The sequence below is a fragment of the Venustampulla echinocandica genome, assembly GCF_003357145.1.
Source record: "Venustampulla echinocandica strain BP 5553 chromosome Unknown scaffold_1, whole genome shotgun sequence".
NCBI lineage: Eukaryota > Fungi > Ascomycota > Leotiomycetes > Helotiales > Pleuroascaceae > Venustampulla > Venustampulla echinocandica.
This window is the reverse complement of record NW_022474206.1, coordinates 671150-697370: the sequence shown is the minus strand read 5'-3', so window position 1 is coordinate 697370 and position 26221 is coordinate 671150. Positions and strand designations below refer to the sequence as shown.

The window sequence follows — 26221 nt, the reverse complement described above, 5'->3', positions numbered from 1 at the left end:
TAGAATTCTCTGCACCTAACCTCACTTGCCGATAGGATTTATTAAAATAGATCTGCACGTGATTTGGTGATACGCTATGCCTAATCGGTAAGCTTAAGCTGGCCGCGAAAGTCGCCGCAGCCTTGAACAACATAACAGCTCCCCAAGACCAAGATCACCCTCCAACTTCTCCAATTTCTCCATAACCCCTCGATCTGCCCGCTCCAGTATCACCATATCATGCCTGCCACTACAGCTGAGACGCTGTCCCTTGTTACCAGAAACGTTTCTGTTGCGCCTCTCGTTCTTCTTTCCGCCGCAGATCACTATGGACGCTCAGCTAAGGGCACGCGGAAACGAGTGGTTGGCGTTTTATTAGGACAGAACGATGGGAAGAACGTCCGCGTATCAAACAGCTTTGCTGGTATGCCATGAATGCTTGATTATTCGGCGGTCCCCTTGCTAATTATGTTTCAATAGTACCATTTGAGGAAGACGATAAGGATCCATCCGTATGGTTTCTGGATCACAACTATGTCGAATCGATGAACGATATGTTTAAGAAGATCAATGCGCGGGAAAAGTTAATAGGATGGTATCATTCTGGCCCCAAGCTACGAGCTTCGGATTTGGAAATCAACGAGCTGTTCAAGAGATACACACCGAACCCACTACTGGTCATCATCGATGTTCAACCGAAGGAGGCGGGGGTACCAACAGATGCATATTTTGCGGTGGAGGAAATCAAAGATGTAAGTAGTATTGGAGGCCGATTTGTATTGACTTGCCCCGTCTGACTGAGTTAGGATGGCACCACCACATCTAAAACATTCGTGCACACACCCTCGATCATCGAAGCTGAGGAGGCAGAGGAGATTGGTGTCGAGCATTTACTGAGGGATATCCGGGATGTAGCAGTTGGGACGCTGTCAACAAGAATCACATCACAACTCCAGTCGCTTCAAGGTCTACATCTACGATTACGAGACATTGGCCAATATCTACAAAAGGTGCTGGACGGGACCCTGCCCGTTAACCATGCAATCTTAGGCAACCTCCAAGACGTGTTCAATCTCCTACCAAATCTCTCCACACCCAAAACCTCATCACATATCCCCAACGGCGCCGACGCCCCCCTCACGAACGATAGCGAATTATCCCACGCTATGAGCATCAAGACCAACGACCAACTGATGGCCATCTACCTCAGCAGCTTGATTCGAGCCATCACCGCTTTCCACGACCTAATCGAGAACAAGATCCAAAACCGACAGCAGCAGGAAGAGAAAGAGGCCAAGAAAGACGAGGCCAAGGACGAGAAGAACAAGAAGTCGACTGGTCCAAATGGCGCTAATGGCGAAGCAAAGGAGGGCAAGGAGGCAGAAAAAGAGAAAGAAGACAAGGATAAAAAGAAGTGATGAGACATAATGCTTTGTGGCGTCAGTAAGGCGAGGAGGGTGTTTATGGAGCATCAGAGCGGCATTTGCTTGTTTTCAGATCTTGAAATACATCGTGCCAGTGTACCATAGCCTTTAAACGTGTAGCTCAATAGAAGCAAATGCAGGGTGTACTTTCATTTCAGTTCATACCATAGGCTACAACGCCGTGCCCTTAACCCTCCTATGCAATATAGCAGACTCATCCCAAACGCCCCTTATCCCCCAACTAAACAATATATCATTAATAAAACGCCTTCTCCCTGAAAAAACAAATCACCATTCCCCTACCCCTCTCCCCCCAACCCAGCCATCTCCTCCCTCCCCACCCTCCTAACCTTCACAAAACCCCCCATCACACCCCCCCACCGCTCAACCAACACGCAAGCCAGCAAATGCTTACACACCGGCACACCATCCCCATCCCTACCAAACCCCAGCCCGCCAAACTCCCACTCCTCGCCAGCGCCTTCAATATCATCATCATCATCATCAGATCCTCCATGGTCCTTAGAATTTGCCGTGAGCACCCAAGGAGCAGAACCGGCCGAGGACGTAGCTGAGAAGGCACTAAATGCAAAAGCTGCACAGCTGCAGTTCCATGCGTGCAGATGCACGGTGTATGATTCTGCGGAGGAGGTAGTGGCGGTGGTGGTGGTGGCGGTGGATGAGAAGCGTGATTTGTGGTGGGATTGCGAGGATTGGACTTTATATAGGCTTGACTTTGAAGATTCTTCCAGATGTGCTTGTACTGGATCCCCATCTATATCTTCAGCTCGGTCTTTTGATCCTTCCTCAGCTACATAAACAACCTTCGTAACTAAACCCCTATCTAGCAAGTCTAGTGCTTGAAGCAACATCCCAGGCGGGAATAAGACATGAAGCGTAGTGAGTAGAGCGCGGTGAGATGGCGGAAGGGCTTTTAGGGGGTTTGATGATTCGGTGCTGGGGGGTGGTTGGTGAGGGGTGGTTAGGGTGTTGAATATGGAGGTTATGAGGTGGCGGGGCGTGGGGAGAGTTGTCATTGTGATTGAGAGTTGTGCTGGGGGAGAAGATGGTGGTGAGGCGTGGAAAAGTGGTTTATATGGCTTTTGGTTTTATATTTCATGTTTGAAGGAAGGTTTGGGTGATGAGTGCTTGGAGGGAGGAGGATGTGGAAGATGATGGTTCGGTTGAGGGCATGTTGATAAACAGCCGAAGTATTTGGTTCTGAATGTTTTCAAGGGGAGGAAACCACTTAAGAATAGAGAACTTACTTTCTAGAATGGTATAACGGAATGAAGAAACATCACGTGGTACTCTGTTGTAAAGTTCCAACTAATTTTAAGTCTATGTCTTACCGTACAAGGGTTCTATATATCATACAACTTTCTCATCATCTCATATCATATCATACAATCAAACCCATTCCCTCGGCTCCCTTAAGACATCAACCAGTCTCTGCTCCCTACTCCCCTTCTCAGGCTCATGCATATACCTCCATCCGGCCGTTAGAGGCAAGCTCATCAAAATGCTCTCCACCCGGGCATTAGGAGTATTCAAGCCAAAAGAGGTACCCCTGTCATGCACAAGGTTAAACTCCACATATCTACCGCGACGCAGCTGCTGCCATAGTTTCTCCTGTTCCGTGAACGGCATATCCTTCCTCTTTGTGATAATGGGGATGTATGAGGGCAGGAAGGCTTTTAGGGCGGTTTGTATAAAGGAGAATGCATCTTCTTGACCCTTCTCGTGTTCGTCGAGGTCGTCGAAGAAGATGCCACCAACGCCCCGACATTCGTTCCGGTGCTTGTTGTAGAAATATTTATCGCACCACTTCTTGAAGCGGGGATAGTAGGACTTGTCGTGCTTGTCGCAGGCGTCCTTGATGGTCTTGTGGAAATGAATGGCATCTTCGTCAAAGAGGTAGCAGGGCGTGAGATCCGTGCCGCCTCCAAACCACCAAGCATTCACGGTTCCGTCTGGGTTCTCCGTCTCGAAATAGCGGTAGTTGAGGTGGACTGTGGGTGCCATGGGGTTATGCGGATGGAGAACCATGCTGAGCCCGGTGGCGAAGAAATCTAGGGAGGTGACATCGGGATCGATGGCCTTGTGATTGACTCTCATCTTCTCGATGGCCGGCCGAGGGAGGGTTCCATAGACGACGCTGATATTCACGCCGGCTTTCTCGAAAACATTCCCGTCCTGCAAAACGCTGGAGATGCCACCGCCACCACTTTCCCGCGTCCAGGTATCAATCTGGAACTTCTTGCCATCAATCTCCTCTAGTTCTTTCACGATCTGCTTTTGCTGCTCTTTTATAAAGCGCTCCATCCGTAGGCGCATCGGCGAGTTCTCTGTGATGCCGTTCTCGTGCTTCGCTAGCTTGTCCCGCTCTGCAATCGAGGGCGCCTCCAGCTTCGTTGGGGTACCAGTCGCCTGTGGAGGGAAACCGTTAGCCTAGGCATTCATATACGCTTATTGTGGAGGTTGACGTTACCATGGAGTAAACCATGGCTCCAATGAATACTACGCCAAAGGCGAGTCTTGTTTTTGGAGCCCAGACACCCTTGGGCGCATCGTGAGGATTGGGGGGTCTCCTGTTGCTAAGAGCCCTTTGCTGCCGTGCTGGTAGCTGCGGGAGGGATATGTGCCTGGGCCGACATTTTGACAAGGCTGATATGCGAAGACGAGGCCGGATTGAAGAAGCCATGATGATCGATTTGCGGGACAGCGAGTGTCCAGGGAAATGGAAGGAGAAAGGAATTGCAGGTATTAAAAGGACAGCCTCAAGGTTTTACAACATAGGCATGAGGCCACAAACGCAGGAATAACCTGATGCACCAGCCAACAAGGAGGGAGTGGTTACGAATTCGAATTGGAGCCGACAGATCGTGCCACTTTCTGGTGTGTTCGGATTGCCAGAAGAATAATCATCCAAAACACCCTGGTAAACTACCTTAGTAACTACCTAACTAACAACTTGGCCCTGGACTTGGAGAATCGGGATCGGAGTGAGGATCGGACTCTTCCTATTGGTGCGGGGGGGTTTGGTGCCGTGGCCACTCACGTGGGGAGTGGGTAGAGGGATGGTCACGTGTCATAGCTCTGCCTTTGGGACATTTTACAGTGAGTGAACATGGAAATGGAAGGGAGGAGAGAGTCACCTATGGGCACCTGATATATATGATATATGATATATGATATATGCCAGAAGGAACAGAACAGAGAACCCGATCATGCCCCCCATATTCACTATTCTATTCAATCTTCATCCTGCTCCGCCGTGCCAATAATATGAATCATCTCACCACCCAGATCACTGCTGACCCCGCCACGTGATGCCCGTGATATGCAGGGACAAACAGTCACACACCGCCTTTGGCTCGCAAGCCACGCCGACCTTCTAAGCCACACACCGCCGCCCCGAGTCACAGCTGCTTACAGTACGGAGGACTCCAGGCGTCTGATTAGGCCTCCAGCGTCCCAGCGTCCCATTACAAAGGCATCGAGGTACGACATACCTTACGTCCTCCCCAACCCAAACACCGACCTCGCCATCCATCATCATCATCATCACCCTCACCCTCACCCTCATCTCCTAACCTCTACATCATCCCACCAGCAAACAAGCAGAATAACCACTTCTCGCCCTCTTATCACCACCACCCCATCCTCCACCATGCGATCCAAATTCAAGGACGAGCACCCGTTCGAGAAGCGTAAGGCTGAAGCCGAGCGCATCGTAAGTCCCCCCCACCACCTCCAGCAGCAGCATCATCATCCCCCATCCCCCCCATCGCCATCTACCCTATTTCTAACAAAACTCCCCTCGCAAACAGCGCCAAAAATACTCAGACCGCATCCCCGTCATCTGCGAAAAGGTCGAGAAATCCGACATCGCCACCATCGACAAGAAGAAGTACCTGGTGCCCGCCGACCTCACCGTCGGCCAGTTCGTCTACGTAATCCGGAAGCGCATCAAGCTGTCCCCCGAGAAGGCCATCTTCATCTTCGTCGACGAGGTACTACCTCCGACCGCCGCGCTGATGAGCTCCATTTACGAAGAGCACAAGGACGAGGATGGGTATGTTGTCTCCCCTTTCCTTCCCTTCCCTTCTTCCCCGCCGAGCATCGATAGCGATAAGAACCCCGTTTAGCGGGCGGTGATGCAAACGACGACACACAGCGAGGGAGTAGCGGTCAAGAACCAGAAACAAAAAGCTAACCAAAAACCCCCCTCTCAAAATAGATTCCTCTACATCTCCTACTCGGGCGAGAACACCTTCGGCGGCTTTGAAACCTCGTAAAGAATTTCCCGCAATCAATCAATCTATCCTTATTATCTCAGGCGTTTCGGACATCTCAGCAGCCCCCTCGCCGCACCGACGATCGATCGAACGAACGCTTTGCCCCTGTGCTTCCACGCCCTAGCTACCTTCCAAACCTCACGGTGCGACAAGTAGTGCATTATGGCAGTTTTTCTTACGTTTTATTCCCTCTTTTTTGGTTGCAGAATAGGGGAGATCGGTGAGTGGTATAATGGAGGGTTCGGTGATGTGATGGCAGGATTCCCGAAATGCTATCCTCGCGTCAAACTGGGCAAGGCGGATGGGGGCCGTGGGATTTAGCAGGAGCCGAGTTGCTTTTGATTTGACATCTTGAGGGTTTGGGAATAGGTACAATATGATGCTTTCTGCCATAGACAGAGATGATTACTCACTCACCTGTAAAGATGCTATGCACCGCTGGTGTAAAATGCGGTTTTCGATTGATATGGGACCTTTGATTGGTCCTGTAGTGACTACAAGTTCGTGATGAATTTGATAACCCCGACTGCACCACAAATCGCAATAGTACAGACGACTGTAACCCCGACGTAACAATATCTCTTCAGGACCCAAGTATTTCCTACCCCCTGCTTAAAACGTCCGATAACTAAACTGCCATCAACCCACCCAACTAGCTGCTTCCATTAAGCGTCAGTATCTTTCGCCACAACCTTTTCCCGTCGCGCGAGAGTTCCAAAGAAGGTGCTGATCTTCTTTCTCAAGCATTTCGTGCCACCCGAGTCGTTGCGAGACTCGCTCTCAACAGATGCAGGCTCGCATGAAGGGGCAGGAGGTGTTGACTCGGATGCCTTAGAAGAAACAGACCGGCGTTCTACGAACTCGATACGAAAGCCCTTGGCATCTTCCTCGGATATGTCCGGATCAGCAGATGGAGAATTCTTCAGTATGCTCTTGCTGGTGGTTGCTGAGGCTTTAGAAGTGATGGTGGTCAGGGACTTCTTGAGAGTTCGGGCATCATAGTTCCCATCAGCTCCTTGGCAATAGAACGTCGTGGCTGAGACTGAGTTTCTCCGGGGATGACTCCTTTCTAAACATACAGCCGAATCCGTACGACACATTCGGGGCCCAGCTGGATTGTATTCTCCGATCTCGAAGGGATTGGCTGTGATCTTGTCATCGACAATTCTCCCATCTTTACGAGCTTTGCCCGACTTCTCCCTAGGGGTCGGAGCTTTATAAGGGACTTCGGATACGTCGCCTAGAGCCTGCCGACTTATCGTGTGACGTCGAGGCGGAACATTCTCAATGCCGCTATCTACCTTGGAACCTTGAAGAGAGACATCATTATCAACAGCGATTGTGCTCAACGATGTGAGTGCTTCTCCGGTGCCTGGAGCCGAAACAGACACCTCTCGGGATCCGTGTTCAGAGCTGGTATTGTGAGGTTGATCATTATTCGCCTCATCGCAACTTTGGCTGGGAGAGGTGCGGTTTCGCAGTTCATCAGGTCTTGGCTTGCGAACCCTCAGCGGCTTCGCTTTGGCTCTTCTCACACCCTTGAACTTCGGTTTAACTGGCCTGCGACGTGTGGACTTCGTGGTATTCCAAAGTTCGTTCATCTGATTGACCCTATAAGCTTTGACAAAGTCATACTTCCCGGGAAGAGCTAGAGACAGGAATTTCTCCTGCTCTGCGTATGTGAGATTGAGGCTTGCGGCATCCATCAGAATGTGCCTCTGCAGGAGTTTGTAGCTATGGATGAACATATTTTGCTCTGTTTTGTCCATCCACTCAAAAGCATCCAGAAGGCGCCCCCTCAGCTCCCTCGGAGGTATCCCAGCATTGATTAAGGTTTTGTGTGCCGTAACCCACTGGTTTACAGCACGATGTGCTACGCGGAGCCTATTCTTCTCAAACCATGCTGGTTTTTGTTCTCCATGGGTGCAAACCAACGAGACAAACTCGGTTTCTGTTAGATTTGCAGGGTGGAGGAAAGATGTCGCTAGGACACGTTTGACACTCTCCCAGAACGAGCCTTGTTGAGTACGATATTGTTGGGCGGCTGTCAACGGATCAGGAATGGGGTCATCGACAACCTTAAAACTATCCGGGGTCGGATGGCAATCTGCAAGGGGATCGTGAGCTTGCTGGGTGTCGGTCTCGAGTTTAAGCATTTCCGGTGGAGTCACGGAGGGTTCGTCCGAGAATGGATTGTCGACGGAAGTAGCATTGGACAAAGACGAGCTCTTTCGGAAGTCTGCATTGCGGAGAACCCGGGCATCGATGCCAATCTGCTTAGGGGAAATTGACGTTAACAGCTCGGGATGATGGTTCGCAGGAGCAAATATCGAGTTCGAATTGTATGTAATTGAGATCGTATCATCCGAGGTTTTCTCGCTGGGTACAGCATTCTCAGCGCGGCACAAGTGGTAATCATATCCCCTCAATCCAATCGAAGCTTTGTGGCGTAGGTTGGCGATCCAAGAAGGCTGGGACTGCTTCGTGGTGGCCGAAGATTTGTTCGCAACGACGTCGAGGGGTGGCGCAGATGGTAGCTGGGAACTGTCGAAGGATCTCAAACACTCCATGGTCGACATACGCCGAAGAGGCATCGTAACTAATGAATATCTTTGCGTGCAGTAATATTCTATGCGCGGTTGTGGTAACGTATAGCCGGAGAATGAAATTCGATGTGATGGGGTAGAGTGAAGCTTCAAAAGCTGTCGAGCATAGAGGTGGCATCTTGTTCGAAAGAGGCCGTCCTTTCCCCAATTGGCTTGCTCCAAGGCATCTCAAGAGAAGCTCCTTCCACCACTGTGCTTGTCTTGTAGCTCTCTGTGGAAGTTCCTTCCACTATTGAGTAGCTTCAGCCTTTTTCGCTCCATCGGCCGTTCGGAACCCTATTCTCCTACACAACAGAAAATTTAGCTTCGAACACAATAATATCAGATAGCCCTTGGGAATTGCCATACCGAAGTCCTGCATCTATTGTTTCACTGGTACTGCGGCCCAGCTCCTTCTCTTCTCGATTGATGCGTGTTGCGGCTGCGGATAGGCCTATGAATAAAGCGAATATTGGATCCGCAACCTTAGAGATTAGATGAGCTGGGGCAGGCATTTTGAAGCTTGGTTTTTAACGGAAACAATCGAGTTGTCTCTTAATCGTACTGTTGCTGTTACGTTGAGGAATTTCAGATGTGGTTGTGTTTTCCTTTTCTACAAGTCCAAGCTCGAATTGCGGTGCGAAGCTCAAGCATTTAGATCACGTGATATGGCCCCTTTCCGCTGAGGGAGAACCATGAAAGGGTAAATGAGAGATTTTTCTGAGTTGAGGAGGTTCGTTTTGTATCGTAACAAGCTATGTACAAGAAGTACTTAATATCTATCTATTCTATGCAACGCCAATTTCCAGAAGCGCCTTTTCCACTACCATATACATGATTCTCCAGCACTTGGAACAACACTACTTAGACAGCGCAATATCGAAGGCCGGGATCAAGGTCTGGGCGAGCCAAAAAGAGAAGACCAATTTCGGGCCAGTCATCAGCAGCTATAAGGTGTTAGTTTAAGTGTTAGGAGGTAGAGGGAAGTCGGGGAGCATGCCTTGGGGACCAATCCCTTGAAGAAGCTAGTAATTCCCTCCTTCTTCATCATACTGCCCACAATTTGGAACCCGCTCTTGGGGTTGTCAAAGTTCCTATTTTGGATTCGGGTCTTGATAACATCTAGAGGGGCTGAGACGACGAGGGACGCCGAGGCACCTGCGATCGAGGCAACGAAATTCTGAAGCCATGTCGCCTTGTTGTAATCCGTTAGCCCGTAGAGGTATCCCTTGGTAAATGCTGATCCACCGAAGAGCTACGTAAAGTTAGTGACGCACTGCAAATGTTATGGATGTACCAACCGCGAATGATCCGGGGGCGTTTCTCGCAGCAGTCCAACCCCAACCACGATACAGCCCAAAACCCTCATCCCGCACAATCCTGACAACGCCTCGTCCGCGGAAAGCTTCGGGATTTGTTTGGCGTTTGATCTTAAGGACATCCAGGGGAAGGAGGACAATCTCGCCAATACCGATCAAACTAGGGTTTCTGTCAATAACTACTGAACAGTTTATGTCCGAAGGGTTTCGCGTACCTTCCTGCGCATGAATGCATCATTGCCTTTCCAGTTTTGGCACCGAATGTATTGTCGAAAGTGCTGCCGTGGTGTCTTTGGAGATAGTCTCGCATGAACGGTTGCCCGCCATACTTGTAGATTCGTTGGAGAACCTAAGCCGGAATCAGTACCCTTCTAACCAATGGATGTACACCTGAATTTGACCTTATATCCTGCAGCATATCCAAGTCCTGGGAATAAAGAGAAGAACTTCTTGCCAGCGGGCGCGGTAGCCTTCTCCTTGAAGATAACGGTATTCAACTGCGAGACGGAGGTAATCTATAAAATAATGAGCGATCGAATCATTATAGTACATTAGCACTTCATGAATTAATGGCCTACCTTTCCGTGGTTGCTCATCAAGCGCTTTGCAATCGTATCGACCTTCAATGGGTAAGTATGGCTTGTATCGTTCGGGGACAGGGTTCGAAGCATACTGGATGGAAGACGGCCAGTTCAGAAATGCCGGCAGAACCTGTACAAAGTCAGACATATGCCCCAGGTAAATCGCGATCGTATATGTGTAACGCGTACCTGATCCCAATAGTCTAGCCAAAGTAGACTCTTGCTTGATCTTCGTGGCCGAACCCTCGGCAGCTACGATTGGGGGAGACATGGCGGTGGGAGATGTGGGAATTGAGAGCAGTTTTAAAGGGAAATGGAGGAGGGGAGATGAATTAAGTCGATTAAGATCCCAGGACTTGAAGGGCTGCGCTTCCTAAGTATCAAAAGAGTGGTGATGTATAAGGAGATGTCGCGGTCCCTGTCCAAAAAAAATGTCTCGATGCGCAAACAGGTTCGGACTCGCAAAGTGTTGTGGTCCGAGCTCGGCCAATCCCCAAGTCTCCAAGAACCGCTGCAGGGGCCCCAGCGTAAGCTTCTGACATTGCAGAAAACAATGTCAGTAATACGTCCCGCCCTGACCTCTATGACTCTACTAAAAAAAAAATCGGCTTATTTTATATATATTATCAAGGAGATTTTATGTGATATGACTTAAAGGTGGGGATACTTCGTAGTGTTAGTACTGCTGGCAGTTGAAGTACCGGTACTAAAACCTACCCACCTTTGAGCAGGATTAACTTATGACACAAAACGTAGAATACAGTGATACTTTCAAGTGTACCTATACAAACATTTTTTGGGTACCTATTACAAGCTGAGAAGTTAGATTCAAGCTTGTCTAATTACCCCATGGGCAAACAAGCATATCTATGGTATCACAAAGCCATCCACCTGGCAGAAGTGTCCGTCCATCTCCGTTTGTTTTAACGCCATTGTCCAATATGCAGCAAATCCCACGCTAGCCCATGCAATTCGCTCACAGCCATAATATCATCTCAGAAGTCCGCCTGCACTGCGTTGTATGCTGCGCTAGTAATCCCGGAAAACACCAACCAATTGATCAAGTCTTCCGATTTGGCCAAGCAACTGTTCCTCCTTGCGTTGAATAGCTTGAAGTTCGTTCAACTGCGCGCCAGTCAAGTAGTCCTCTGGAGATTGATCTCTCAGATCTGAGCGTTCGGTTAGTTCGAGGATCGTATGTGCTTTTCGTCTCTCGATCTCTAACCGCTGAAGCATTCTGGACATTGACTTGTAGATCCGGTCCAGGAGAGCCATGGAAACCTGATCGGGATCGAAGTACCAAAGGAAAAGTGTCCGGGCGTTGTTGCCGCGACTGCTATCCTTCGGTACTTCTTGGATATCGACGACGCCCGCCATTTGCATCTCAGCCAGCTTTGTACGCATATCCCTTTGCTTAACAAGAGCCAAATTGGGCAGTTGCTTTTCATCCAGCTTCCCCAATTTCCTCATCATTCGAGCCAGCCGATGACCTAGTTCACCGAAATTCTCCAAGAGTAGCTGGTCTAGTTCGATCTCTTGCATTTTCTTGACGAGTGACTCAAAATCAACGCACCACTCGCCCAGTCCCCGGATACCGCACTTTTTAATGAAATGGCAGTCGTCCCCTGCTAATAACATAAGGTGGTTCTTGACTTGCATCATACGGTTGTCCTTGTCATCGGCGGAAATGGATTTTGGAGGCTTGTCTTGAAATGTTACTTTAGGTCGTTTCGCCTTTGACGGAGGAGAATCTGCGAATGGATCGTCGCTGTGGCCGTCCGAGTCATGGTCAGCCCCCGGTACCTTCCCATTTTCGGTCACACCACTTCGCTTGTCCGATGCATCTTCATCTTTGCCCAAGTTTCCTTTGGTATCAGCCTCCATTTCGCTAGCTCTGCGCTTCTTGCTTGATTGTGACTGTCCAGATGTGGCAGGCTCAGTATTGTCGTCGGAAGCTCTCCCGATACCTTCTCCAACTCTGATAGATCTACTAAGAGCAGCTGCAACTTCTATGGTCGAGACAGAAGGTCCATCCACCTCATCCTCAGCTTGAGGGTTATCAATCATCGGGTCCGGTCGACAACGTGGGATCTTGGCTTCTAACATGCTGAGAAGCTCTTCATAAACTTGGGAGGTGGTCTTTCCGATTCTGATTCTCGCCATTTCAACAAGCTGTTGGTTACGGAGTATGACCGTACATTTCTCGTAGTTGATTCGTAGAACCAAGTTCGGCTTATTGCAAGTCAGCACCCACATCATTTAACTCCAGAGCCTTGAGAAACCCACGTCAAGTCTAAAGCCATCATCTTCATGAACAGGATCACCGTTGACAGCACCGCTTCCATGGGATAGTCTTCTCCTCTTGGTCGCACCGTTCATATGCTCACCATTGAGCGGCCTCTTCTTGCCGTTAGGTTTCCAATCCCGACCATTGGCTCTCATGTCCTGAAGCTTATCGCGGATCCTGGACTTGAGCTCATCCTTTTGCTTGGGGCCTTTTGCGCTGCCTCCGTATGAATCGCGCATGATATCTTTCTCCAGCTGGTTGTATGTATCTGAAGGGCTTCTGAACATATCCGCAATGACACGCTCAATCAGCCCAGCCTCAAACAGCCGGAACAGTACAGTATGCAACTGGCCGGCAGAGACAGCATTGGATTTCGCATGTCCATTCATACCATTCACAGCAGGACGGTCAGAACCACTTCCGTTAACCTTGTCCTTCCCCTTTGACTCATATGCTTCTTCGAGGTCCGATATTTGGGTATGGCCCAACAGCAGTAGGTTGTGCACCACATCTCGCGCTAAGGGTCCATATTTGTCTTGCACAAATTCCATGATCTTGCCAGACCGGACCAATGCGTATGCGGCATCGTGATTTGCCTCATAATGGGTCAGGCCAGTATCTTTGTCGGAATTGTGGTAGACAAGGTTCTGCTGGACGAGGACTGCAAGGCCATGTCGTAGCTGCCGAGGTGTAAGACGTGTATGCTGCGATAATGCAGACACTGGTAATCTTCCCCGTCGTAGGAGGATGGTGAAAATTCGCTGGTTCCATGTCAGAATTGACCAACAGTTCACCTTACAGGGCCTGGGCAAAAACTTGGGGAGCTTCCGGAGAGGATAAGATGTTCAGGGACAGATAACGGCGGGAAACATACAGAGGCAAGTTCTCCATAGGTCTCGTTGACTAGAAGAGCGCAAAGCTCAACTGCGTTCTGCGACTATGAGCCAAGTTAGTGGCTGAAGCTCATCGGCGGAGGGATTATATTTTGTCTCAGGGCGCAATGTGACGAGAGAAACCTACCGGAGACATTTCCCTGCTGCTAGAGACTATTGCAAGACCTCTAGAGCTTCCACAGATGCTACCGGGGCGTCATTGGTGTTTGTGAAGTTGAAGTCTTGTCTTGGAGTTCCGCAGCAGAAATATTTCGTGGTGGGGAACGATCCAGGTGAATGACTGGCGCAGTATGGCACACCAGCAGGCGGGGGACAGAATTTGTCGCTTGTTAGCGAGGCTGCTGGAACTTCGGAGCCGTATTTTGAGCCCCCCTGCACAGCACCAGCGACATCCCGAAATCTTCCTCCAAGACCACAGTTAGAGCTTCATCCAACTTCACCATTCTCTAACCATTGCGACTCCTCACTCGCCAATCCCCTCCGAACAATGATCTCACGGTCGGCGATTGGACGAAACGCACAGCTTGCCCTCCGCAGGCAATGCTGTGCGAAGCCTACGGGCCGACGGGGCCTGGCTGCCGCGGCCTCTCCATCAACCTCCACCCGCTACGAGAATGAAGATGTGGCCGGCGTCAAGGTCGCCACCAGAGATGTCGCAGGTCCAACTACGAAGCTTGCCGTTGTGGTGAAGGCTGGAACTAGATACGAACCACTCCCGGGCCTGGCTTTCGGTCTGGAGCGGTTTGCATTCAAGGTTTGTAGCTCTCACATGGGGAAGGTCGTTCGATTTTAGCTACTTGAGCTGATCGCTTTGCACATCTCTAGAACACCGAAAAACGATCTTCCCTTCGAATTACAAGGGAGTCTGAGCTTCTCGGTGGCCAATTGAAGGCATACCATACGAGAGAGTCCCTGGTCATCGAGGCCAAATTCCTCCAGCAAGACCTTCCATATTTTGCGGAACTACTTGGGGAAGTCGTCTCGCAGACAAAATATACTAGTAAGCTAGCAGTTGGCAATTTCGATCCAATTGGTATCTGACGAGAAATCTACAGCTCATGAATACAAGGAGGAGATCATGGAGACCATGGCGCTGCGTCTACACGATAAGCATGCCGACGTCTCGCGAGTTGCTCTGGACTCAGCACATCATGTTGCATTCCACAGAGGTCTTGGGTCTGCCCTCTACCCAACTTCAGCAGATGTTGGGAGATACGTGAACGAAGAAACAATCGCCGCGTACGCTTCTGATGCATATGCCAAGTCCAACATCGCCGTTGTTGCCAATGGTGCCAGCCAGGCTGAATTGTCTAAATGGGTTGGCCAATTCTTCACTAGTGTCCGTGCTTCACCCCAAACACCGTTGTCGACCAAGGCAACGACATACTACGGTGGTGAGGAACGACTAGCTCACGGAGCTGGCAACTCATATGTTGTTGCGTTCCCTGGATCAAGCTCGTTCACTTCCGGCGCATCCTATAAGCCCGAAATCTCGGTTCTTGCGACCCTCCTCGGCGGTCAATCAACCATTAAGTGGTCTCCTGGATTCTCGCTGCTGTCCAAGGCTGCACTATCCTTCCCAGGAACAAACATTGCGACATCGCATTTTGCGTACTCCGATGCTGGCCTATTAACCATTCAATTTACTGGCGATGCAGTCGGTATTCGTGATGCATCGGCCGAGGCTATTAAAACCCTCAAGGCCATTGCCTCCGGCTCCATTAGCAAGGAAGACGTTACCAAGGCTGTTGCTCTTACAAAGTATAACGCATTAGAAGCGGCCGAGAGCCTTGATACTGGCCTGGTATTAACTGGCGCCGGTATCCTCCACAGCGGCAAGCCTTTCCAAATTGAGGAAGTTGGCAAGAGTTTCGACAGTGTGACTGCTGACAAGCTGAAATCGGTATGGCTATTCCTAAATCTCAGTTCTTTCTTTCTGTTTCTGTCCAAGCTAATACGTTTATACAGGCGGCCAAAGCTCTCTTGGATGGAAAATCGGCTGTTTCAGCTGTTGGAGACTTGCATGTGCTTCCTTATGCTGCTGAGATTGGACTCAACGTATAGATGTTTGGAGATTCCTGGCGAGACGGGGTGGGGTGTATCAACAGCTCCTAGAGTGTATTGTAGATATGGAAGAACTTTTTTTTGTACCCCAGTCATTTGACCAGCCGATTTAAATTGCCTACTTGACTACCTAAAGTAGGTGGGTTGTGAAGTCGTAAAAGTAACCGTTTGGACCAGAATTTTAGAGGCGACTCCGGGTGCGGCAATTTTATGTGATATCACGTGACTACCCTCGGCTTCTGGCCTTTCGCGGATGTCAATTTCAAACGAAGCTCACCAAGTCGACTCAGTCACATCACTACCAGCACAATCACTGTATCCCACCTCACAATCCAAACACAATGGCTCCCGCGTGGAAAGCAGCAGGTCTCACGTAAGTTTATGCCTTTTACAGCCTCCCGAGTGGCTGCAATTGAGGAACAATTTGCTGGCAAGGCCATACCCCGACTGACAAGCCGCGAATAGCTACAACAAATACCTCGAAGTCGCCGCCCGCGTGGTTCGGCGAAGCTTGAAAGATGACATTCGATTGGCAGCCGAGAGGAGAGGACAGACGGAGCTGAGATTTGCAAAGTGGACCGTGAGTGCCCCTTCAATAGATACTGGATCATAGGCGGAAGGGTTTGACTGACGGTTATTCTGGCACAGTCCGGCAAACAAGGCGACCTCACCAATGTCGCGGACGCAAATGCTGTGGCAATGGCAGAGGCTGGCACCCCAAAAACATCATAAACTCTAGGATACATGGGGAATTGAGGGGAGAAATGATCGGGACGAGACCGCAGGCTGCGTGAGCGGGAGGGTGCGACTTGTATATTGTATCATCTGTGGTTGAGGAGCTCAACTCAGCAATTGAAGACATCCTACCACCAGGGCTCTACTGTTCATGAATATGAGGCAATGTTGTAATGACCTATGCGCATCCCTTGGGTGACTTTGAGGAAAGCGCTTCCGGATCGCCTGCTCTCTTGATGTATCTGACTGCCAACCCTCAATCAATGGCATCCAACTTGTCTAGCCTGTCCAACTAGGCCATCCACCTAGCAAATAATGATACCCACAGGTCTAGAGACTCCGGAATATCTGTGCATCGCATAGTCCGGTTTCGCTATGGTACACTGTCTGCAAACCCCAAGGACTGATTAGGACATAGTAGCACAACATATTCTGGAAGCCTATCCCCTACTAGATTCCTACCGTAATGTATTATTCAGCCTCAATTGTTAGTTACCTAGCTGTTAGGGGTCATGAGCAGTAATAAACTTCCGTACATAGTATAAGCGTCGGTATCAGCTCAGATTCAGCTATTTTTCAAGCGAGAACTTCCGGCCTCGCCTCCACAACAACAAAAGTTCACGCGGCCACGATGATGCACAACGACAGCAACGGATTAGCATCCGATGATATTAGACAACGTAAGAAGAAATTATTAGAACTATCAATATGTGATATGGAGCTAATGGGTTTGGTTTAGAGATGGCAGACCTTGAGATCGAGGATGACCAAATTCCATCCCCAATGGCATTTGCTGGATGGCATTCCAAGCCACCTCCAGTACCTAAATTAAAGAGTGCCGGGGTGATTGCCATAGATATTACTGAGCAGTTCATAAATGCTGCCCAACGTAAGTCTTTGTTTGAATGGAATGAAACTTTTTCTTTTGATTAGCACGTGCTAATAATCTTTAGAGCTTGACGATGGGGAGCTTGTCAAAGACCCATTCTTCGCGCTCTTCGACTCGGTTGGCGCTTTAGAGGTAAGTAGATTAAGAGTTATCCAGAGACATAAGCGCTAAAACTGGTAGATTATGGACCCAAAAATGGATAGCGGTTACCTGGAACCTGGTGAAACCATGGAGGACGAATACGATTTTAGTCAGCCTCTACTTCCAGAAGAAATTATAGGGATTATTGACCAGCTTCTTTGCCATGAGGTATGGTGTGTCCTCCTAATTTAGAGATGGTACTTAGCTCATTTTATAGATGGCATGGCATATGGGCCATCCACTCGCCCAAACACTTTTCACCAGTCTATACGTCGATAGACTCTTAGACCCTTGTCCTACCAGCCTCTCACATTTATATTTTGATAGGAGTGAAAGCTGCGAAGATGAACCCTTGACCCTTCAGGTTCTCAAAGCCTATTGTCTCGGTCTCATCAAAACCTGCTGTTATGTAAACAACAGGGTTAAAGCGGAGCACTATTATGAGGTATACGTTACAGCTTTCCTTGTCTCCCATAAATGACGCTCATGTGTTTATCTAGGAGGAAGACTTTGTCACGCATACCTTCCACCGGAACTTGCTGGAAAATTTCGAAAACAATGACATCCTAACGCTCATTCAAGAATCTTTAGAGCAAATATCAAATTCCAATGACATTTTGCCAGAAGTGAAAGCTGCCCTAGAATGCCGGCTCCGATTTCGAGAAGCTTTCCTCACCACAGCTGAAATAGCAGAATCAAGAACATCCTCAGAAACTATCAAGACACAGTGGGAAAGTCTGCAAGCTTTGTTACCAACCCTCAAGTCATCTACCAAGCTAGGAAAGCCCGTTCCAGCATCTTTCAGTGTTAAGCTGCAGCGAAAATTGGCAAGCACTGTCCCGCCACGCCCTATTGTGCATATAAGCCTAGATACTGCTTATGACCACTTGGAAAGGCTCTGCCGGGATGGTTCAATAGCCGCTGAAGTTTTGAAATATTACGACAGCCATAGTCTCATGGTATGTTCGTCATGCTTCGACCCTGTCAGGACTAACAAGGCCATAGACTTTTGTATTTCTATTTCAAGCACGTAAACCGCAGCCATCGATTTACATTCGAACACTATTGCAGCACTATTTATTTGGAGATATGGTAATCTTGGGAACAATGTCTATCCGACAACTCCTGGATGATGACTTATCAAGCACTGTATTGCCCGCAAATAAGATTCTCGATCGGGCGAATGACGAGGTCGAACTTCCAAGTGATCCGCGATTCAAGATGGCCAATGATACCGAGGTTTTCCGATCTCGAGCGGCAGGTTCGTACTTGGATATTCTACGTACTATTTGTCAGAACAGATGCCGCATTCGCCGTACGTTAGCTCGTACCGTCGCAGATTTCGAGATACTTCAATTAGATTCCGAGGAGTTGGATATGGAACTTCGTCAGTATACCCAGGAGGAGCCGATCAGGGATCGCGAGATCTCGAGCGAGCCGATATATTCATTTCCATTGTCTTCATGGGCGTACTTCTACAAACTCCGTCAGATGGAATGGCTATTACAGATGGGCTTTGAACTCGAGATCTATCAACAAGATGAATTGGCCTCCATGTTCTGGTATCTGCAATATCTGGCCAAAACGCGCAGTCGACATCTTGAACGGATACGAGGATTCAACGTCCGAGGATTCAACGAGTCCAGGCGAAATCCCGCGGCCGTGGGCGAAAGGCACGCAGAATTCATCAATGCACTTGCTTTTATCAATTACTCCAGCCTGGAAGCTTCGGCCACATATGGATTCGCAGATGCCTTGTCCTGCCTATTTACTGTCCTTAGGCGGCTCTCGCTCATCCACTCACCTCCCCGGCCATATAGTAATGATCAACAGAGATACGAAGTCCGAATGAAGCCATTTCGTCTTGTTGGGCTTCCCGAACTCGTCCCATTTGACGAGCTGAAGCGGCAGGTAACACAGCCAGGGGAGACAACGTTGGATCTCTTGAAATATGCAGCAGAATCAGCTATGGCAGCTAAGAAGGCTTTTGAGGTCATGAGCAAATTGAGTGCAAGGGATGCCTTTTGCCAAGGCTCGTATGATAGCTGGCTTAAAAATATCAAGGATACCTTGAAGGCGTGTATTTTCACGGGTATTACGATTGCAACGGTCAAGAAGGCGGTTGAGACTACGGCGAAAAATGGGAAGGTCCAAATCAAGGTTGAGATCCCTGCGACTGGAAAGGGGTATCATGATTGGTGGGTTGTACCAAAGGTTATACCAGTTCTTTGATCCTATTCGTATACCACCCTGGCGAATTATTAATAGAACGAGGTTTGTTACCGGTAATTACAAAACATTAAATTAGCAGTACCGAAATGCAGATGATATCGTTTGCCATCACTTCTAATTATAGAGCGGCTGTGACTGTTGAAAAATCCTTTTTCCTGGAACGCAGTTGGCCAAGTTTATAGCTCTGCAACTCGCCCCGGTCGCAGTCAAATCTAAGAATTGAAATGTGAGACAGTTGATTATCTTCCTCGGCTTTATGTAATCTTGCAGTCCTTTTTCCTACAATATATTTTATATAGACACATCAAATTTTAGTTGGGGGAAAGGGAAAGGCTAAGAAGAAGTAACAGTATTTCACCTAGAATGAGGAATACTTTGCTCCAAAGTAGAGGCCTCATGAAAACGGTCCTAATAATTCTGATTAGATATAAATCCGTGTCCTTACCGCTACGATGTAGGAAACTGGGCTCATAGGCATAATATTTGGTTTTGAGATTCTATTTGTATCTATCCTAAGTCAGCCTTTCTTGATCCTACTATTACTTCATTTGCCACTTTGATTTCTACTGCACCTATACATTGTGGATACTAGCCGCTACGACGAACATAAAATCTTGTGAGAGAAGATGTATTGATATCTACGCCGACGACGAATGAAATAGATTAAGTGACGTAGATCATGCTTTTACTTATGTTAGCAAAGCTGAACAAGTGTCTTCCACCCTTAACAATGCCGTGACGGAATGTCTTATCTAGACATAAGATCCTCAAAAGCCCTATCGCGAGGTCCTCGGAGAATATGAAGCTGGACTGCACCGTAAGCCGATCAATAAGGTAGTTGAAAGGGCCTCTGGCATTTCTTTGCGATCCATTATCATTAGGTACTTTTCGGCTTATCAGACTAGAGCTGCTAGTGACAAATTCCGAGCGAGGTGCGTGGGTTTATGACGCGGGTTGTGGCAAGGTGTAGCAGGAGATCTTCGAGGTCCTACCTGACATAGCATACACTTGGGAATGGTTGCGCCTCAACCACAACTTCCTTGGAAGCTTGAGGTTCATTGACAATGTCGACGGGATATAGGGACTCCAAGTATGCTACAAGGGGCCCTATGACTCCTCATGGCTCGGCGGTGGCTAGCCGAGGAGGAGGCAAAAGCCATGTTCCAGATCAGCAAAGGAGATATGTCGGTGTTGACTAATGGGTGAAAATGGATGCGAGAATATGAAAGTAGAAACGGAGCACCTCTAAAACAATAATAAAAAGATGATGTGCTGTGGTGATCTTGGAAGTTGCTGCGTGTAGCGCAGTCCTCCTGCCTTTCGGCTTTAAAATACTTTGATTGGAGCGATGTTGACTCTGGTAGGTTGTATTTTAAAGTATAATCATTTAAAATTCTTGAATCTTATAGTCATATTTTTGCGTAATGTCCAACCACTGCGGTATTTTCGTCTGGAGGGCTGATTCTAGTGGCGCCATATATACCTACCTTAGGTATATATCACGTATATATGTGATCTTCCGGAGACTTTTGGTTCGGACAAAGAGTCTGGCCTCTGTTCCAGCCACATGGCTTGGAAGAAGTTAAGGCCTATGGAGAATATTTCTCAGAATCGATGATATGGAAGCGGTCCTTGTAAATCGTAAGTCCTCGGACACCTTGACGCAACCCTCCATTCCTCGAGTGTACGAGTTCAACGATGAGACCTCGCCGATGTTGTTCGGCGCTTCCCGGACCCTATTTCCCATTACTAACTCGACATGGGGCCAAATTATACCGGGCATGTCTATCCGTGGATCGTTAGCCAATACGCTTGAAGGTTTGGATACCATATCTCCTTCCCCACTCCACCTTCTCAAGGCTCGGCATTATGTCCCACATTGTCCCAAATATTGCCTTTTCTATCAAGGTTGTGTTGAAAGCGCTAGTAGCAAGAAAACTTGAAAACACTGGTGGTAAAGACCGTGGGGAAGGCTGAACCTCGCCCCCAATTTCGTTCTATGATGTGTGGTAATCCATCTGTTCGCCTAAGCTTCCGGCATCACGTTGAAATTAATCGTAATATACCTAGAGTTATGTGTGACTCGGTGGCAGGAGAGCGCCTTACGACGTCGATCTTAGCAAAAAAGGGCACAGGATTTGCAAAATTGAGAATATCATATCATGTTTCGCTATTTGTTCCCAAAGGTTGGGTAGGGTGGAGCAATACAAGCTTGATATCAACGCCTTACTTCATAGTCATTGGTTCCTTAGCTGGAAGCTACTAGTCGAGCAACCACTACCGTATTTTCATGCGGACTGCTTGCTAAGTACTGTATATGATAGGCAAGATGCAATGACTCTGTTCATTTCACTGTTGGCGTCCGCTGTCTTTCAATTGGTCGGCCATCAGCTCTCGACAACGGATCGAGAGCTCATCGGAAACGTAAGGCATTTGCTAACGGCCTCATTCCGAAGAACCTATCAAATTGACCTGTTGAAATGATAAACAAACTCCTATCTGTCCAGTTAACACCTAATATATTTCCTTTATGGCGCGGAGACGGGGGACCCTCCGCTCCCCCCCCGCATCCCGGAATTCTTGTCCTCCCCAACCTACCACTCACACACCACAACCTCCCGGCTACTATTAGATCCCCTGTAACGAAATTATTTTGGACAAAAGTTCTCCAAAATATCTGTCCGCTTTGGGTGGGAGCAGCTTTCTGTTGCACTTCGCAAGCGGAGGGAACGTCCGTCGTAGGAGATCGGGATCGAGGGCGTTGAAGGGAGTGAGTGGGTTGATTGGATAATGTTGAGACATGGGGTTCATATGGGCACTGGTAAGAGATTAGGGTTGCCTTTGGTGATAGATGGTGTACCAGTAATAACGTTTGATGTTTTGGTGATGAGAGTTCATGAGCTGTTGGACGGTTGCGAGTCCATTTGAAAAAGGGGCTAAACGGGACCTGTTGCCTTGCCCGAGAGCCCACAGTCGATGGTTGAGAATAACACAGCGTACGAAATATAACTTTTCTTTGCCCCAAGAAGACTTGCATTGCTGAGACAGGTTAAATTCATCATATGGTGGTTTGAAGGTAATTGCATGCGAACTTTCGCAGCTTCAAGAGGCAAAACTGTGCTGAATTACGATATATATGGGGTGCCATCTAACATAAAGGGGTATACGCAAGGGCCGGACCAGGTAGAAACCCCGCAACAAACATCTAATAACCCAACTCTATAACCAAAATGCTCTCACTTCCAATGCCAGAATGCCACTTTCTACAATCCTCGATCAACCATCCGTTAATCCAATGCTCCTCCCAATGCATACATCATTTCGTATAACCACAAGGCACCTTGCGTATCGCTACAAGACCCTTCCGCTATCGCCTCGGAATGGCATTGACCATCTGTCTCTGCTTATTCAACCAACTCTTTGGAGCATCTTGCCGGCGCTGTAGCACCACATGGTTGCTCTGTAGTCGACCGGTGATATCGTACCAGGCGCTGGCAATGAGGGCGTTCTCGCGAGTAAGGTTCTTGATCGTGGCCTCATTGGCAGCCTTCACATTATTCATCAGTTTTCAAAGATTCAAAACAAAGCGGCAAGCGCCCTTTTCATGGAGTATATAAATGACGGACAAAATTTCATAAACGTATTTGATTGGGTCACAATGAAAAGTTATATAAAATGAGTGACAATTCAGGAGCGGTACCTTTTGAGCATCTGGGCTGCTTTCTTCGGCAGTCTTGAGTTTTCGCTGGAGATCTTGGATAGCCGCCTCTTGCTTCTCGATTTGCTATTGAGGTTGTTAGTCTGAGCAACAGAAGTCTCCTTCATGTTTTAAGCAAGGAGAAGGCCCCCAGCGGCCATGTTGCTTGATAGGGGCTGGAGACATAGGTAGAGGGACAAGTCTTGGGGGAACGGGTGTAGGGCTTGGTCGGCCGAGGTTTGCAAACGCCGAAAGCTCCACGGCGAGCTGTGCTTCTTCAAGCCTCTCCAACACTGGTGGGAGTCTTTCTGAATCTAATAATGAGCGGGTGCGGGAGGGGGGTTTAGGGATGACTGGTGGCAGAGTCTTATGTCTAGAAGATTTTGGGCCTGAGAAAAACTGGGAAAAACTCCAACTGGAGGGGCGGTTGCCTGACGAGGAAGCCGGGCGTGAACTATGGCCGCTTCCCCTTGAGGAAGCTGGCGCTGTGCTTGCACGCCACTTTTGACTTACCTCTTTTGATTTTTGCAGCGCCGCATTGGTTGCTTCGTCTGGTTGAGTCTTATCTGCTCCCCGGCTAGTAGATGTTCCTTCCTGCAATTTAACGATTTCTTGTGTGAGTCTGTCTTTAGCCAGGAGTGCATCCAGTAGGTGCGATTTCTGCTGCTCGAAATCAGTTGACAGATTTCTCATTTTGCTCTGGCAGAGGAGCAAATCATTTTGAAGGGAGGAAGTGATGAGTTCATTCGCAGTTTTGAGTTCTTCCAAACCATCTATTTCTCCTTGATCGATTGCGCTCACTAATTTTATGTTAGCAGTAGTACTTAGATATAACGGAAACGTGGAAATACTTACGATCAGCTTTGGCAGCAAGAAGATCTCTTTCACGACTAGAGAGTTCTGCCTCCGTCTCGGCAAGTTTTGTTTTGATGAGCAACAGCTCTTGAACGGCCTCCATGTAGAGCCTTCGGGTTGCGGCAACGGCTTCGTCCCTATAAAACTCAGGCATGAATATCTGGAACGGACCAGTTTTCATTAATTCATCAACCAAGGGGACTAACTTTTCTGAATCGATTTTGCTAATCATAGCACCCAATTGATGTTGCCCAATTGCGTGCTTTTCTTGTAGATCTCGCAGATTCAATTCAAGTCTCTTTCGTACTCTGTCCGATTCTTCAAGATCAATCCGAAGGTTCACATTCGTAGTACCAGCCGAATTGCTCTTCAAAAGTTGAATTTCCGCCTTGAGCCTGGAGAGTTGGAGAGGATAGTTCACGTCGTCGGTTTGATCCAACTCGTCTCCAAGACTTAGGTGCAGAGTTGTTGCTGTTGCTGTAGGTGATGGTGGCGATAATGGACCTACCCCACCGGTTTTCAGTGACTCTTGCAAGTCTTCAATGAATCTTTCGTCGTGTGCTTTGCTTGCTAGAAGATTTTGGATTTGGGCGTCACGTTGCCGTAGATGCTCTTCAAGAATCTTCGTTTGGCCAGCTCGTTCGACGACGTTGAGCTCATAAGAGTGGAATCTCTGTTGATATTCGGCCAGTGTCATTTGCATCTTTGAGTTCTCCTCATGGACCTTGTCAAAGGTCTTTTGGTTCTCTTCTAGAACATCAATTCGACGGCGAAGATCAGTGTTGTCCTTTTCGACTCCACTTTGGGCCTCAAGCTTCTTTTGGAAGTGATCTAGGGTGTTGGCTTTCCTGGACAACGTGACATTTTCTGCCTTGAGTTCTTTTAAATGGTCCTCGAGATTGATAAGTCGCTCAGCAGACGGACGCAAAGATTGGAGTTCTCTCTCCTGCCTCTCTTTGGTGACTCGATCAGTTTCTGCTTGCTGCTCTTGGTTTGCGATTAGCTCATTAGCCTCCAGTAACTGGCCTTTTAAACTTTGTATGTACTCGGTTTGGTCACCACTTTGTGAGTTCTGTAGATCATCCAACTGACGGTCCACCTCATTACTATGTTCCAAAAGTTCATCGTGGCTCTGTTGCAAACGCTCAAATCGGGTTATAAAATCTGCGTGCTTCTTCTTCAACCCTTCGTGCTCGGCCAAAAGTGTAGCATGTTCGGCTTCTAGCGCAAGCTCTGGATCTTTTGCGACTGCCTGGTCGGGGCCAGCGTTGTTATCTGCCGGGCTTCTAGTGTTCCCCTCCGTCACACTTTGTATTATGTTTGCAACCTGGCTTTGTGTGTCTGGATCTAGATCGTTCGTAATTTTGGTAACATATTTTTCGTTATTTGAGCCCCTTACAGCTGCCAGTAAGAGAACAGTGAGTAGCTTGGCCATTTGTTCCACATCATCGTGCTCTGCCATAGCATTGAAATCGATATCGCTTTCCAGAGCAATAGGATCGAGATCGTCGCAGTGTTTGCGGATGTAACGGAACAGCGACTTGGAAACTGCCTCCAAGTTCTTCTTCTTGCCTAGCCATCTTGATGCGGTGCTATTTATTTCGAGATCGCGAACGGCGTATTTTGGATCGATGTCCTCTGCAAACATAGCAAATTAGTATTAGGAGGATCAAAGGAATGGGGTAACGGGGCCTTGATTACTTACCTAGCATTTTAGATGGGACAAAGCCATCGGTCAGGTTGGCGAGTGATTCGACCTCGTAGTCGAGGGGAAATGTGTTGACCTGTATAACATCATTAGCATGACTGTAGATTCGAAGGGAAATAAGGGGTAGAGTACCCATTTCAACAGAGCCGCCTGTTCAATCCGACTGTAAGGCATTTTTATGTTGCTTCAGCGTATCCGGTCCGCGATAGGCATTTAAACTAATATCGAAGGTGGAGTTCCGAGGGCAGGATATTTCTTGACTCGGATTTCAAGATCTGATCGCATCTTGTTCTTTAATGCGCATATTAGGGTACTATATCCCAAACCTGTTTCACTGTTCGAGACGCCACTTCTGTCGTCGCGATCTGACAAGGGACTGTGTGGACGCGACAGACCGTCAAAGGCTAATGAAGCTATGACCCCCTTTGAGACAACTCTTATGTCGCCTATTAACAAAGCGCCTCGTTCATAGTCCCCTATGCTATAAATTTAACAAATAAAACTGCCTTATATAGTTCTGCTAGGTGGAAT

The 26221-nt window shown here is 48.3% G+C and overlaps 11 protein-coding genes across 11 annotated transcripts; 5 read left to right on the top strand and 6 right to left on the bottom strand.

Annotated features, from left to right (window-relative positions):
• Nucleotides 1–219: 219 nt before the first annotated feature.
• Nucleotides 220–1397, top strand: BP5553_02765 (26S proteasome regulatory subunit rpn-8; the record flags this gene model as incomplete). The annotated part of the gene is made up of 3 exons (XM_032011388.1): nucleotides 220–403; nucleotides 460–731; nucleotides 786–1397. 3 exons carry the CDS (start codon nucleotides 220–222, stop codon nucleotides 1395–1397), a joined length of 1068 nt encoding a protein of 355 aa, XP_031871081.1.
• A 305-nt stretch (nucleotides 1398–1702) lies between these two features.
• Nucleotides 1703–2440, bottom strand: BP5553_02764 (uncharacterized protein; the record flags this gene model as incomplete). Its single annotated transcript, XM_032011387.1, has 1 exon — nucleotides 1703–2440. The coding sequence occupies one exon, from the start codon at nucleotides 2438–2440 to the stop codon at nucleotides 1703–1705; it is 738 nt and encodes a 245-aa protein (XP_031871080.1).
• A 373-nt stretch (nucleotides 2441–2813) lies between these two features.
• Nucleotides 2814–4107, bottom strand: BP5553_02763 (putative coproporphyrinogen oxidase; the record flags this gene model as incomplete). Its single annotated transcript, XM_032011386.1, has 2 exons — nucleotides 2814–3833; nucleotides 3895–4107. 2 exons carry the CDS (start codon nucleotides 4105–4107, stop codon nucleotides 2814–2816), a joined length of 1233 nt encoding a protein of 410 aa, XP_031871079.1.
• A 969-nt stretch (nucleotides 4108–5076) lies between these two features.
• On the top strand, nucleotides 5077–5554 carry BP5553_02762 (Autophagy-related protein; the record flags this gene model as incomplete). Its single annotated transcript, XM_032011385.1, has 2 exons — nucleotides 5077–5139; nucleotides 5237–5554. The coding sequence occupies 2 exons, from the start codon at nucleotides 5077–5079 to the stop codon at nucleotides 5552–5554; spliced, it is 381 nt and encodes a 126-aa protein (XP_031871078.1).
• An 815-nt stretch (nucleotides 5555–6369) lies between these two features.
• Nucleotides 6370–8283, bottom strand: BP5553_02761 (uncharacterized protein; the record flags this gene model as incomplete). The annotated part of the gene is made up of 1 exon (XM_032011384.1): nucleotides 6370–8283. The coding sequence occupies one exon, from the start codon at nucleotides 8281–8283 to the stop codon at nucleotides 6370–6372; it is 1914 nt and encodes a 637-aa protein (XP_031871077.1).
• An 870-nt stretch (nucleotides 8284–9153) lies between these two features.
• Nucleotides 9154–10460, bottom strand: BP5553_02760 (Uncharacterized protein; the record flags this gene model as incomplete). Its single annotated transcript, XM_032011383.1, has 8 exons — nucleotides 9154–9236; nucleotides 9343–9544; nucleotides 9591–9768; nucleotides 9824–9957; nucleotides 10010–10123; nucleotides 10187–10228; nucleotides 10282–10319; nucleotides 10379–10460. The coding sequence occupies 8 exons, from the start codon at nucleotides 10458–10460 to the stop codon at nucleotides 9154–9156; spliced, it is 873 nt and encodes a 290-aa protein (XP_031871076.1).
• A 758-nt stretch (nucleotides 10461–11218) lies between these two features.
• On the bottom strand, nucleotides 11219–13505 carry BP5553_02759 (uncharacterized protein; the record flags this gene model as incomplete). Its single annotated transcript, XM_032011382.1, has 4 exons — nucleotides 11219–12421; nucleotides 12476–13237; nucleotides 13351–13413; nucleotides 13497–13505. 4 exons carry the CDS (start codon nucleotides 13503–13505, stop codon nucleotides 11219–11221), a joined length of 2037 nt encoding a protein of 678 aa, XP_031871075.1.
• A 351-nt stretch (nucleotides 13506–13856) lies between these two features.
• On the top strand, nucleotides 13857–15433 carry BP5553_02758 (putative cytochrome b-c1 complex subunit 2, mitochondrial; the record flags this gene model as incomplete). The annotated part of the gene is made up of 4 exons (XM_032011381.1): nucleotides 13857–14123; nucleotides 14195–14369; nucleotides 14425–15272; nucleotides 15338–15433. The coding sequence occupies 4 exons, from the start codon at nucleotides 13857–13859 to the stop codon at nucleotides 15431–15433; spliced, it is 1386 nt and encodes a 461-aa protein (XP_031871074.1).
• Nucleotides 15434–15774: 341 nt separating this feature from the next.
• BP5553_02757 (Uncharacterized protein) lies at nucleotides 15775–16165 on the top strand (the record flags this gene model as incomplete). The annotated part of the gene is made up of 3 exons (XM_032011380.1): nucleotides 15775–15806; nucleotides 15899–16013; nucleotides 16082–16165. 3 exons carry the CDS (start codon nucleotides 15775–15777, stop codon nucleotides 16163–16165), a joined length of 231 nt encoding a protein of 76 aa, XP_031871073.1.
• Nucleotides 16166–16799: 634 nt separating this feature from the next.
• BP5553_02756 (Uncharacterized protein) lies at nucleotides 16800–19430 on the top strand (the record flags this gene model as incomplete). The annotated part of the gene is made up of 7 exons (XM_032011379.1): nucleotides 16800–16848; nucleotides 16908–17057; nucleotides 17122–17189; nucleotides 17238–17366; nucleotides 17416–17643; nucleotides 17699–18157; nucleotides 18204–19430. 7 exons carry the CDS (start codon nucleotides 16800–16802, stop codon nucleotides 19428–19430), a joined length of 2310 nt encoding a protein of 769 aa, XP_031871072.1.
• A 3367-nt stretch (nucleotides 19431–22797) lies between these two features.
• On the bottom strand, nucleotides 22798–25864 carry BP5553_02755 (uncharacterized protein; the record flags this gene model as incomplete). The annotated part of the gene is made up of 6 exons (XM_032011378.1): nucleotides 22798–22977; nucleotides 23131–23214; nucleotides 23641–23927; nucleotides 23983–25620; nucleotides 25688–25766; nucleotides 25823–25864. The coding sequence occupies 6 exons, from the start codon at nucleotides 25862–25864 to the stop codon at nucleotides 22798–22800; spliced, it is 2310 nt and encodes a 769-aa protein (XP_031871071.1).
• Nucleotides 25865–26221: the final 357 nt, after the last annotated feature.